The 13,588-nt window shown below is 43.2% G+C and overlaps 1 protein-coding gene across 1 annotated transcript in view; it reads left to right on the top strand.

The window, feature by feature from the left end:
- RTTN (rotatin) overlaps positions 1 to 13,588 on the top strand; it is a 105,078-nt gene that overhangs the window by 53,490 nt on the left and 38,000 nt on the right. The window contains exons 29-35 of the mRNA XM_056854945.1: positions 52 to 180; positions 384 to 491; positions 4,442 to 4,600; positions 7,060 to 7,131; positions 8,511 to 8,703; positions 11,284 to 11,366; positions 12,840 to 12,948. Of these exons, the coding sequence (XP_056710923.1) occupies positions 52 to 180; positions 384 to 491; positions 4,442 to 4,600; positions 7,060 to 7,131; positions 8,511 to 8,703; positions 11,284 to 11,366; positions 12,840 to 12,948 (853 nt within the window). The remainder of the gene's footprint in view (positions 1 to 51; positions 181 to 383; positions 492 to 4,441; positions 4,601 to 7,059; positions 7,132 to 8,510; positions 8,704 to 11,283; positions 11,367 to 12,839; positions 12,949 to 13,588) is intronic.

Here is a 13,588-nt window from a genome sequence, read left to right as displayed (position 1 = left end):
AGTAGGAAAGTGGTCGTTAAATTGATTGTGTGTGTTCTTTTTTCCTATCAGGTCATCTCCTCTTTTTATGTTGAATGGAGAGGAAATGCCATGTCTTTCATGGGAAAAGGTGTCACCAAGTGTACTATTCTTTGTTTGCTTCACTTGTCCCACGAAATGATAGCGCAGGCCCCAAATGCGGTAAGAGCCTTAAATACAGCCATTGTTATTGGATTGTCTAAACCTATGAGGCTTGCAGTTGCTGACAATTTTTATAGGCCTCTCTGGAAGACCTTGCCTCACTCAAGCCCAGGCCGACAGAGAAGAGCAGGCTCTTTATTCTGTAAGATTGACATTTGTTTGAGGATCCAGTTTCTTACAAATAGAAATGGTTTTCTTTGCAGGACTGGGTATCTCTCTGGTTCTTGCCATGTGACAACAGTGAAGAACAGTTTACTTCTCCACAAGGCCTGGCATGGCTGATTCCATTATGGGTGGACAGAGACCCCGAGGTCAGTAACATCCCTCCCCTCTCAAATTTTCTTTCGTTTTTAATGTGTGTGACGGTATTAATTCACTGCATAGATCCATGACATTTTAATAAGTGTTGCAATTGCTTTCTTTCTTTATAAACAAAAAGGTGTTTTGTTGCACCTCAAAGACTAACAGACTTACCATAGCATAAATAATTGCTAAATTAGAATTTAACAGTACATGTAATTGTATTATTATTAAGGAGCCCTGTGGCGCAGAGTTGTAAGCTGCTGTACTGCAGTCAAAGCTCTGCTCACAACCTGAGTTCGATCTCAACAGAAGTCACTTTCGGGTAGCCAGCTCAAGGTTGACTCAGCCTTCCATCCTTACAAGGTCGGTAAAATGAGTACCCAGCTTACTGGGGGTAAAGTGTAGGTGACTGGGGAAGGCAGTGGCAAATCACCCCATAAACATGATGTCGGGATGTGACGTCACACTATGGGTCAGTAATGACCCTGTGCTTGCACAGGGGACCACCTTTACCTTTTTAAATTGTATTAACCAGGACTTATACTGGTACTATTAACACCATGAGTATCACACACATATGATAACCATCTTCAAGTACTTGAAGGGCTGTCATATAGAGGATAGTGCCGAGTTGTTTTCTGTTGCCCCAGAAGGTCAGACCAGAACCAACGGGTTAAAATTAAATCAGAAGAGTTACCATGTAGACATTAGGAAGAATTTTCTAACAGAGCGGTTCCTCAGTGGAACAGGCTTCCTCGGGAGGTGGTAAGTGCTCCTTCCCTGGAGGTTTTTAAACAGAGGCTAGATGGCCATCTGTCAGCAATGCTGATTCTATGACTTCATGAGAGGGAGGGCATCTTGGCCATCTTCTGGGGATGGAGTAGGGGTCGCTGGGGGTGTGTGGGGAGGTAGTTGTGAATGTCCTGCATTGTGCAGGGGGTTGGACTAGATGACCCTGGTGGTCCCTTCCAACTCTGATTCTGTGATTTCAGTCTGGCATAGAAATGTTACAAATAGCACTGCCTCCATTTCATGGCTTTTTCGCCCACTATTCCATTTCCCCCTCTGCCTCTTTGTGTAGTTACATCTGCCAGCAGCAGATTCACTTCTTCCATCTGATGAAATGGGCTTTCTCAGTGAATGCTTGTGCTACAGTCAGTCTGCTATTCTTTAAGGCGGCACAAGATTCTTTTGGGATTTGCTGGCACACACTCACAATTGAATACCTGCGGTATTCTGCTTCTGCCTCTGGTTGCCTGTGTGGAGAGACTGGGGCAGGGTTTTCAGAGTTAGAGAAAATCCAGAGCTCTTTTCCCAGGGGAGGGGTAGCTTCACTCCTGCTTTTCTCTGATGACCCCATTCACAAACTTCTAGTCGTGATTTTTGAATGAATCAGTGAAAAATGATAATTTTGTTTTGTAGACATTGTTTTTGGTGATTTCTCAATAAATTAAAGCATGTAAAGATTATTTTTTTGGGGGGGAGGAACCAGACGCCTCCCCTTCCTTCATTTCCAATCCCTAGGAGCTTCTAATGCATTTCCTAGTTGACTTTAAACTGTTAAAGATTTTCTATTCCTTGGCTGCATCATCAACCAAAAGGGAGACTGCAACCAAGACATCAGAAGGAGATTGAGACTGGGAAGGGCAGCCATGAAGGAGCTAGAAAAGACCTTTAACTGTAAGGATGTGTCGACAGTGGCCCAGATCAAGATAATTCATACTATAGTATTTCCCATCACTATATACGGGTGTGAAAGTGGGACAATGAAGAAAGCTGTCAGGAAGAAAGTTAATTCATTTGAAATGTGGTGTTGAGGGAGAGTTTTACGGGTACCATGGGCTGGCACAAAGACAAATCAGTGAGTACTAGATCAAATCAAGCCTCAGCTCTCCCTAGAAGCTAAAATGACCAAATTGAAGCCATTGTACTTTGGTCACATTATGAGAAGACGAGTCATTGGAAAAGGCAATAATGCTAGGGAAAGTTGAAGGCAGCATTTCTGTCTTTGTCTTTATAACTTATGTGCTCTCTATAAGAAGAAGAAGAGTTGGTTTTTATATGCCGACTTTCTCTACCACTTAAGGAAGAATCAAACCGACTTACAATCACCTGCCCTTCCCCTCCCCACAACAGACACCCTGTGAGGTAGGTGGGACTGAGAGAGCTCTAAGGGAGCTGTGACTAGCCCAAGGTCACCCAGCTGACTTCATGTGTAGGAGTGGGGAAACTAATCCAGTTCACCAGATTAGCGTCTGCCGCTCATGTGGAGGAGTGGGGAATCAAACCCAGTTCTCCAGATCAGAGTCCACCACTCCAAACCTCCGCTCTTAACCACTACATCACGCTGTGCCCAACAATGATAAGACAAGGGAGTTTTGCCATTATAATCTTGGAGGCATTAAAGTGATGCGGGGAAACCATAGTTGTTTGTGAGACTCTCGACTTCAGTTTTAGACATAATCTTAGAGGAGTCTACCCAAGCTGCCCAGATAGGCAGGCCCTAGAGGGAGGAGGAGGAGGCAGGAGCAACAATCAGAAGGACCGCTCTGCCTGCTTAGAGTAGCATTCCTGCTGCCATGGTGCTCCAAGCAGCGGTTTGTTTAGTGGACTGATTCTGCATGTAGCTTCCACCCTAGTGGCAAGTGAAGCATAGCTGAGCAGCTGGCACTGAAAGGATCAAGGAAGAAGAGTGACAGGCAACGATAACAAGACACATGATAGTAAGGTGAGCACAGAGCAGGACGCAGTCTAAAAACCGAGCTGAAGCTAGAAGGGATCGCTCCATTCCTTTCTGTGCTCTGCCAAGTGTTGCTTCTGCTGGAGCACAAGAGTGAGTATCCCGCCTTGCCTCATGTTAAAACTTCCTTTGGGCACGGGGCCGTGTCAAGCAGGTGAAATTAGCTCGCAGTTCTCATTTTGCAGTGGGAAGGAGGCCCTGGAACTCCACAGCCAGGAGATGCGCTTGATTGTACTAGGCCTGGGATCACTTTAATGATGCCCAAGGGAGCTGGATGAGTAAGCGCCTTGATGAATACGAGCTGGATGTCCACCAGTCCGACATCAGTGGATGTTCATGAGTGATGTGCCCATTCGGTTAATTGCGTGCACCTGGTGGTTAAATTACAAATTGGCCAGGGCCCTCTCTGGTTCGTGGTAGGTTTTCATCAGGCTCTCAGCGCTGGACAAATTGCTCACCTTTGGAGAATCGCAACAATGGGCAGCAGAGGCTAAAAGCGGTGCATTGTGGGTCTTGAAAACATCTGTCCTCTGGGACAAGATCTGTATTGGGGGGGGGGGAAGAGAGACAGCAGCGGGAAGAAATAACTTAGTATCCCTGCAGAAGTAATTGTCTTTCTTACTTTCTTTTTCTCTCTCTCTCTTTTGTGAAGAGGAGGTAAAAGGGGGGCTGTTCTGACAGCACCTTGCCTACTCATAAGCTGAGATGACAGTTGGAAGAGCAGCTGCTGTAACAGCCTCTTCCCTCACAACAAAGATCAATATGAGAAACGTGACCTTCCGAACAAAAGCCTCCTTCGCCTTTTATTGCAGTGTTTTTATTAGATGTTCTTAGAAACAGAAGCTTGCATATTTTGTTATGGCACAAGCCAGCTTTTTGGAGTAGATGTCAGGAGCATTGTTCACTTAATGACTCCTTGTTCGTTCTTTCAAAAATTGGAACCATTCCCCATATGCGGGAAGGCAAAGCACTTTCAAAAAGAATCCCGTCCTTGTTCATTTCTTTCTTGGCCTCCCCCGTGCTTTCTCTTTTCAGCTCTTAAAAAAAAAAAATTATTGAATTGGTAAACTCTCTGAGAAGTTACTAGGAAAGTTCTGTTTCTAGTGTTAGACACACACAAGGATTTTCAGGATCGCGGGCTCAGCGAGTAGCTAGAAGGGAAACATTGTGAAATATTGTGTTTTAATCAGAGGAAATGTATGTGTCAATTTACACTAGGTGAAGTCCACCTCGCTTTCGATAGGATCAGCGCTCACATCCCTTGAAGCTGGTTGCCTTGCTCTGGCTGAAAGCTGCCAGAATATTTCAGGAGGCCTATGGGGAACTGTGATAAACATCCTTCTGGACCAGTCTGAGTGTAGCATGGTCCGAAGAGAGGTATGGAAATTGCTCTGAGCTCTGTATAAATGTTGTCTTTTGATTGTGTTCTCAGAAAGGCCATTGGGGATTAGATTTAGATGTTTCCCTTATCTCAAGTGCTTTCTAAACAATCATAGAATGGCCTTTTTATAATGTTGATACTGAAGCATCTTCAAGGTAGGAGGCTTAACATGCTTTACACAGTTACACAGAATCTACTGATTGTTCTTCCCTTTCTCCTGCCCATTTCAACATTTGCCTTTTAAAAATTACAGATTATAGTCAGGAGGCAGAAGAAATATATTGAAGTCATAAATAGCAAAAAAAAGCATGTATATTTTTTCTGTCTTCCACCTTGAACACTTTCACAGAAAGATAGGTAGTCATATTTTAATCAGTGTAGGTGAAACTTGATTTAACTTAATACAGTAAAAGCTTTGCTATCAAATAATGATCTAGAACACTGAGTTAAGCTCCTCCCTCTCAGCCTCCATATCCCTGTGTTTTTAGGCGTGCATTCCCCAGTGACATCAGCTAACATTATCTTCTGGTCCCTCCTTCCATCTCACATGAACACATGAAGTTGCCTTATACTGAATCAGACCCTTTGTCCATCAAAGTCAGTATTATCTACTCAGACCGGCAGTGGCTCTCCAGGGTCTCAGGCAGAGGTCTTCCACGTCACCTATTTGCCTAGTCCCTTAACTGGAGATGCCGGGGATTGAACCTGGGACCTTCTGCATGCCATGCAGATGCTCTTCCACTGAGCCACGGCCACTCCCAACAAATCTTGAACTGCATGCTGGAGTGGTTCCAGGCAGCTGGCTTACTAATTTCCCAGCTGAGTTGTATGGTTTGGGGGGGGGGGGTGTCTATGTCAGACATAGGGTCTGCTGCTATGGTACACCCAGTGTAATTAGCCTGCACCCCCTTGCCTCATGAGTGTTGGATAACAAAGGTTGTACTACATAATGCATGTGATGAATATAAAAGTAACATCAATTATAATTTATATTTAAATATAAGATTGGGTCTTCATACACAGCAAAATAAGGTGGCAAAATGCTGAGATACTACTCAGGCAGTTCCTCTAGTCCTGGGCATAAGACATATATAGGGTGACATATAGAAAAGCAGAGGAGAATCAAAAGAACTGGCATATGTACACTTCTCTCAACAAGATCATAGTGTCTGTGCATGTCCAAACGCTGAGCATGTTCATTTTTCATTTATTTAATTCATTTGTACCCCATGTTCCTTCACAGTGGGGACCCAAAGTGGCTTACATTGTTCTCCTCTCTTCTGTTTTATCCTCACAACAACCCTGTGAGGTAGGTTAGGCTGAGAGAGAGTGACTGGCCCAAGGTCACCCAGTGAGCTTCCATGGCAAAGTGGGGATTCGAACTCTGGTATCCCTGAGACTAGTCCTCCATTCTTAACCACTACCCCACACTGGCTCTGTTTGGATCCTGTTCTCTTAGTGCCAAAGAAAAGCACCACCGTCAATTAAATATGACCAACCGCCAGAGAACCAGCGTGGTGTAGAATAATAATAAGAAGAGTCCACTGCTCCAAACCACCGCTCTTAACCACTACGCTTGAAGCCAGCATGGTGTAGTGGTTAAGAGCGGTGGTTTGGAGCGGTGGAGGCTAATCTGGTGAACTGGGTTTGTTTCCCCACTCCTCCACATGAAGCCAGCTGGGTGACCTTGGGCGAGTCACACTCTCTCATCCCCACCTACCTCACAGGGTGACTGTTGTGGGGAGGGGAAGGGACGGTGATTGTAAGCCGGCTTGATTCTTCCTTAATTGGTAGAGAAAGTCGGCATATAAAAAACAACTCTTCCTTCTCCTCCTCCTCCTCCTCTCCAGGAGAGCATGGCAGAAAAAGCCTGCAATCTTTTGTCATCTTTAAGGCAGTGATTGGAAGGAATGTGTTTCTTGATAACGCTTACAATCTTGTGTGTGATTCGAAATACACAGATTGGAAAGAAATATTCAGGGAAACTTGTGTTCAGTATTCTGCACATACACAAAGGAACTCTGTTTCTATGCTCTGTAAATAAAAAGAGGCATGATAAAAAAAAAAGCAAGCAGTGTATAGCAAGACAGCTATTTAGAGAACTGGCTGAAGTATCAATAACTAAAGAAATTACTGCTAAAAGGAAGTTCAATGCATCCAGCTGTCTATTATCAGCACAGTGGATTTTAGCTGCTGTTCTTTTGTTCTGAGTGGAAATTCCTTCCCAAAATAAAATGGTAATTTTTTTTAAATCTCTCTTTATAGCACTTTATGATCTTTGCATTTTTTTAAAAAAGTCTGGTGAATAATCGAAGTGCAGCTATTATCTGGGGTTTGAAAGCTGAAGGATGATTATGGCTTTATTATGCCATCAACGCTGTACTGTTATTTGAAGCTTGCTGTGTGACTGGTCAGTTGCAGCCAGATGGCGCCGTTGTTTGCTTTGTCTTTGTAGGCCGCGTTTATTCTTCAGAATCTGTTGGTGATCCCACTACCCGTCGAAGAGGTTAAAGACTCCATTTGGCAGGTATCCATGTGCTGCTTTATCTGTAAACTTAAAGTGACATACCAGTTGGAACAGCATCAAAATGATATAAAAAAGAATAAGGTAAAGATATCAAAGACAATTGGAGAACGAGATCCAGTTGCCCAACTATTGTCTAACAACCTTTGTAGGTTGCCGTTGTCCCCAGTCTGATTACACTCAGCATTTTCAAAGGAAGAATGGACACAGTTACTTTAAAATAGAGTAAAGATTGGGATATTTTTCGTGAAAGTCTGGGCAGGAAAAGAAGTTGTTGATATACTGCAGCTAAAAATACTGAACCAAACCACACAGTTCTTCGGTTGCTACCCTTAGGAAGTGAACTTACAGATGCCCAAAGATAGCATGCCAAGCATATGATTAAACATTTGTGATCCTAATTTTAGTGGGAGAGGGTATAGATAGATCCCTAGTCTTTCCCACTGTCATTAAAGGGACATCTAAATGCATAACTCTGAGTGGACAGTACCTGTCATTGGTATTCTAAAGGGCTGTTATGTTTGTGTTGAATAACCGCAAAGCATCCAAAGAACCGGAATTCGCGCTGCAAGACAAAACAATGCCAACATGGATAACTTCAACAGCCTATTATTGCTGCTTGGTTTTTGAAATGGTATCTTAACTCTGGTGGAAACGTTTAATGACTCGTTTGGGTTTACGGATCTGAAAATTTTGGGAGAATCTGGGTTTTCTATATTTTTTGAAAATCTCCAGGTTTAATAAACCTGAATGTGAAAAATACCGGGGGTGGGGGATTGGTGCACACCCCTAATCCTAACCTTTAAAACAAATGTTAACGGGTTGGAGCCAAAGAATTCTGAGTTGGATCCCATAGATCTGTTCCTCTACATTAGCAAACTTTAATTTGGTAATGTTCTTTGAAACTATGATTTTGCAAAAAAAAAATAAAAAATAAAGTTTTTCTGATAGTGTAATGTAGGACATTGTTTCTCTCTCTTTTGTTTTTTGTTTTCTACAAACTTCTAATTTGGCATCAGTGGTGCAGGATATCAAAATATTGACAGTGCCGTCACTTTTCACCTCTGTTGAATTCCAAGCATAGGCCGTGAAATGCAAGGGAGAGCAAAAATGCAGAAAGGACCTCCAGAAATCTTATTTAGGAACATTTTCAAAATTGACATAACATGCTTTCGAGCAGCCATAATGACTAGGAAGCTTTCTTCTTAAAACGAAAGCTGAAGAGCTTGGGTAGATGAACTCTATGGACAATATCACGGTGTGGTATTTTCTGAGAGATTCACAGTATCCATTACTCATAAAGACTCTAAGGATGATGGACTATATATAGAGAATAAGTGCTATAAAAGAAAGCTTTTTTTTAATAAACTCCTTCCCCCCAGGGACCTTGTGTGCATGATGAAGAATCTGGCTTATCTCTGACTGGAAAACCTGCCCTGCAGGCCCTGTTATATCATTGCCGTTTTTACGAACATTTGACTGAGATGGTGAGACAGTGCTACCTAGGTCGATATACATTTGATCTGAACTGTTCCTTGGGAGACAGCCTGGCAGCAGAAAAGAATAGTATCAGTGGTAAGTAGCATCTTTTCAGCCTTGAATTTCACTCGTTCTTCTCGGTATCCCTTGTGTAGCTCCTACTTTTTAGTAGCTTAGTAGATGTATTAAATACAAAGAAGAAGAGTTGGTTTTTATATGCCGACTTTCTCTACCACTTAAGGAAGAATCAAACCAGCTTACAATCACCTTCCCTTCCCCTCAACAGACACCTTGTGAGGTGGGTGGAGCTGAGAGAGCTCTAAGAGAGCTGTGACTAGCCCAAGGTCACCCAGCTGACTTCATGTGTAGGAGTGGAAACCAACCCTGTTTGCCAGATTAGCATCTGCCGCTCATGTGAAGGAATGGAGAATCAAACCCAGTTCACCAGATCAGAGTCCACTGCTCCAAACCACTGCTCTTAACCACTACACCATGCATACAGTCATTGACCAGCATAACGATAAAAAAGAAACAATCACACAGTACCCATTTGTACAATAGTGCAAGCTGTTTCACATAGCAACAACGATCTCCGTATTCTGGTAGCAATATAACAAAACTTTTCTACTATGTGTGAGATGGTGGGATTCTTATCTTCAAGTAGAAAATTCTCCATTAAGACACTAACATGTGGAGGAGTGGGGAATCAAACCTGGTTCTCCAGATCAGAGTCCACTGTTCCAAACCACTGCTCTTAACCACTACACCACGCTGGTCCCCAACATGATATCCCTGCAATGTCATCAATGGTTTGTTTGTTTTTTATAGCTGAAGTAACTTAACAAATGTCTAGTCCTTATGGCTGTGAAAAAGTCTCACAAAAATGGGATACGAAGAAAAACAATGCAATAATGTACTTAGGCTACTGCTGAAAACCAACAAAACAACACAGAGGAAAGGGACTCGCATTTCCAGTCTCAAATCAATTAAATTACACAGTGATGTAAGTGATCATTCAAAAGTTTACATGTCATACCACTTAAGGATATTGATCAGTGGAAGTTTTCAGAATCTTTTGAGGGATAACAGTTTTTCAAACTGAATGTATTTCATTTATTCTTTCTACAGTTATACAGTCTGTATGACGTGTCATGATTTCTTAAGAAATACAAATACAAAAAACCTTTAATGGCATAAATACAGTGTTTCTACTTAAAATTCCTGAAACAGTAGGTAGCAAAAGCTAAAATATATCTACATTCAGTGCTGCATGTAAAGTGCAGGGTACCATTTAGTGCGGCATGCTTAGTGAGGTTACAAGGAATCTAGCTTCCGCCCAAGTTACATACGGGTTGCCATCGTTTAGTAGATATCGTACAAGCCCTGCATCCGTTTGAGCTCGGCTGTTGATTAAGAGCAGGTACCATATATTTCTCTCTGGCCGAGGTATGATGTTCGCAGTGCAGGAGGATGTGGACAACTGATTCTGGTTGTTTTTTGGCACATGAACAAAGTCTCTCCTCATAGGGGATGTTTGTGTATCTGCCGCTTGTAACGTCAGACGGTAAGAGGTTTAGACGCGCCAACATAAACTGTCGTCTTAGAGGTGGGGAGATAAGGAAAAGTAATTTGGCAAGCTGCCTTCATTATTTCTTCTTATTCACCTCGACCGTAATGTATTTTTTTTTTTACAAAATGTGTTGTCGTTCGCCATTAAAAATACAAGAGATACTTGTTGTCCTTGCACATCTATTATCACAAGAAAAAATGATGCTTAAATATATATTCATTTTTATTTTCTGTATGAAATCTTTGTTTCTGAATGGTGGAGGCTAATCTGGTGAACCGGGTTGGTTTCCCCACTCCTACACACGAAGCCAGCTGGGTGACCTTGGGCTAGTCACAGCTCTCTTAGAGCTTTCATCCCCACCTACCTCGCAGGGTGTCTGTTGTGGGGAGGGGAAGGGAAGGTGATTGAAAGTCGGTTTGAGTCTCCCTTAAGTGGTAGAGAAAGTCAACATATAAAAACCAACTCTTCTCTCAGGATTGTATCCCCACTCATGCCATGGAAGCTCGCCGGGTAACCTTGTGCCAGTCACACTCTCTTGGCCTGACCTACCTCACAGGATTGTTGTGAGGATAAAATGGAGAATAACGTAAGCTTCTTTGGGTCCCCATTAGGGGAGAAAGGTGGGATATAAATGAGTTAAATAAATAAATACATGCCCTTTTCATATGGTCTCAATTCCCTTCATTCTGGTACCAACTGTGGCATATATCACCTTCATTTTCTTAATCTCCATACAGGTACAGTATATTTAACAATTATTTTCTCATATCACTGCAGATGTACACAAATAGGAGAAAGTTGTTAATGGGCTAGCCTTGCTACTCTGTTAAAGCAAAAGAATGATCTTGTGTCATTTTAAATCTAAGAGACTTATTGAAGTATTAGGAATAAAGCATGCAGTACGAAATTTACCTTATTTATCTGTTTTGACATTTTTTCCCCTTCTGCTGCCTACTTTCAGCCTGGAGGATGGGATGGGCTATAGGACCACATGTTAATAGTTTCCATTATATGAGCAGTAATTTATTGATTCAAAATAGTGGGGGAGTGGTAACACATAAGCAGGCTGGATTGTCGAATATCCTAAAATTTCCTCTCTTCTCCAGATTTTGATGACTCCATTAACTCTTGGAGACTCCTGTCTAGTCAAAGCCACTCTCCAGGTTCTCAATCAACATCTGAGACTATGGTAAGTTCGAAGTTGAAAGATAGTGGTGGTGGTCGAAAATGCCATCAGGTCACAGCCAGCGTATGGCGACCCTGTAGGGTTTTCAAGACAAGAGACATTCAGAGGTGGTTTGCCATTGTCTGTCTCTGCATCAGCCAGCGTGGTGAAGTGGTTAAGAGCAGTGGTTTGGAGCGGTGGACTCTGGTATGAAGAACTGGGTTTGATTTCCCACTCCTCCACATGAGCGGCGGAGGCTAATCTGGTGAACTGGATTTGTTTCCCCACTCCTACACATGAAGCCAACTGGGTGACCCTGGGCTAGTCACAGCTCTCTCAGCCCCACCTACCTCACAGGGTGTCTGTTGTGGGGAGGGGAAAGGGAGGTGATTGTAAGCTGGTTTGATTCTTCCTTAAGTGGTAGAGAAAGTTGGCATATAAAAACCAACTCTTCTTCTTCATCACAACCCTGGACTTCCATGGTGGTCTCCCGTCCAAATACAAACCAGTCTGACCCTGCTTCGTTTCCAAGAGTTGACGAGTAGTCAGAGGTAGTGCAAATTGCTTTTCCGAGGAACTGGATTCCTTTCTGTCCCATCTAGTTAACAATCTCTTGCTCCCTCTATTTCCTGGGCATCTGGAAATAGAACTACATAACATCCTGTTTAACATCAGGAACCCTTAAACAGCAATGTGCTAAAATGGACATTTTTCTCTCTCAGTTTGCTATGTCTAATCACTGTGACCTTGTTAACGAGTTGCGTACCTTCTGTCTTAGAATATGTTCTCCAGCTACACTGATGGTCTCATTGTTTCCCTGCTTGTTTTCATTTAGCAGCAGTTTCAGCAATCTACACTGCAGGGGAATTCTGGTTTTCTCTCCCATCCGTAAAATGTTTCTTAAAGGCCTCAGCAGAGTCCAGCCTTACACAAAAGGCTCTGGTTCCTACTGGGAGCTGGCCATTTACTTCACCCATGCAGAACCCTTTGCGGCTTTGTATGCCCCGGGGCACCCCCTCATCGTGTCCGTCTGTTTCCCCTTCTCCCAAAAAACTGCTGCTGCTGGCCTGGAATTGATTATGAAGATGCCATTGAATCAGTGATGCACTTCATATGTACATACACAAGTTCTATATCTGTCAATATAGGAAGAAGAAGAGTTGGTTTTTATATGCCAACTTTCTCTACCACTTAAGGGAGACTCAAACCGGCTTACAGTCACTTTCCCTTCCCCTCCCCACAACAGACACCCTGTGAGGTGGGTGAGGCTGAGAGAGCTCTTAATACAGTTCTATTAAGAGCCCAAGGTCACCCTTCATGTGGAGGAGTGGGGAAACCAACCCAGTTCACCAGATTAGCCCCCGCCGCTCATGTGGAGGAGCTGGGAATCAAACCTGGTTCTCCAGATCTGAGTCCACTGCTCCAAACCACCGCTCTTAACCACTACACCACACTGGCTCAGGAGACTGATTGACTTTTCTTGGTTCTGGTCCCTAGATCATTTCACCAGCATCGTCTCTGGAGAACGCGGTGGAATTACAAGCAACCGCCTCTCCCCTTGCCAGTGTTATCCGTGAAGTGCCCGTTAATCGGCTCATGGCTCAAGGTAGGGTGATCTCGAGAGCATTTGTAAGCCTATTCGTTTGAAAGGAATTGTTGATTATCCTGACGGCCCCATCAATCCCCTTGCACATGTTTCAGGGTTTTTTGCCCGCTACCCTCATTCATTCCTAACAGCAACCCCGTGCTGTAAAACAAGGTGCTTACATTGCACCAGTGGGTGGAGGCGGGGATGGTAAGGAAGACAAGACCCCATGGTTTAACTAAAAGCAGTTAAGTGGTTTGTTAAAAATTAAAACAAACAGTGAAAGAACTAAAAGGAAGAATGAAAAGGAATTACAGGCACAATGGGAAAATGAACTGAATGCATTGCAAAACAAAGCTGTTAAAAACCCAATCATAATAAAATAAGAATAAAAACAAATGGTTCCATGGTAATGCAATTGAGTTTAAACCTGTGATATTGTATTTTTAGCTTCCTTAAACACCTTTCTGTCCTTTCAGAAGGGAGCCAGATTGGTGTAGTGGTTAAGAGCGGTGGTTTGGAGCGGTGGAGTCTGATCTGGAGAACTGGGTTTGATTCCCCGCTCCTCCACAGGAGTGGCGGAGGCTAATCTGGTGGACTGGATTTGTTTCCCCACTCCTACACATGAAGCCAGCTGGGTGACCTTGGGCTAGTCACAGCT

The sequence above is a fragment of the Euleptes europaea genome, chromosome 8 (genome assembly GCF_029931775.1).
Source record: "Euleptes europaea isolate rEulEur1 chromosome 8, rEulEur1.hap1, whole genome shotgun sequence".
Taxonomy (NCBI): Eukaryota; Metazoa; Chordata; class Lepidosauria; order Squamata; family Sphaerodactylidae; genus Euleptes; species Euleptes europaea.
Note: the sequence above shows the minus strand (reverse complement) of the source record. Positions and strands in the feature narration are given on the sequence as shown.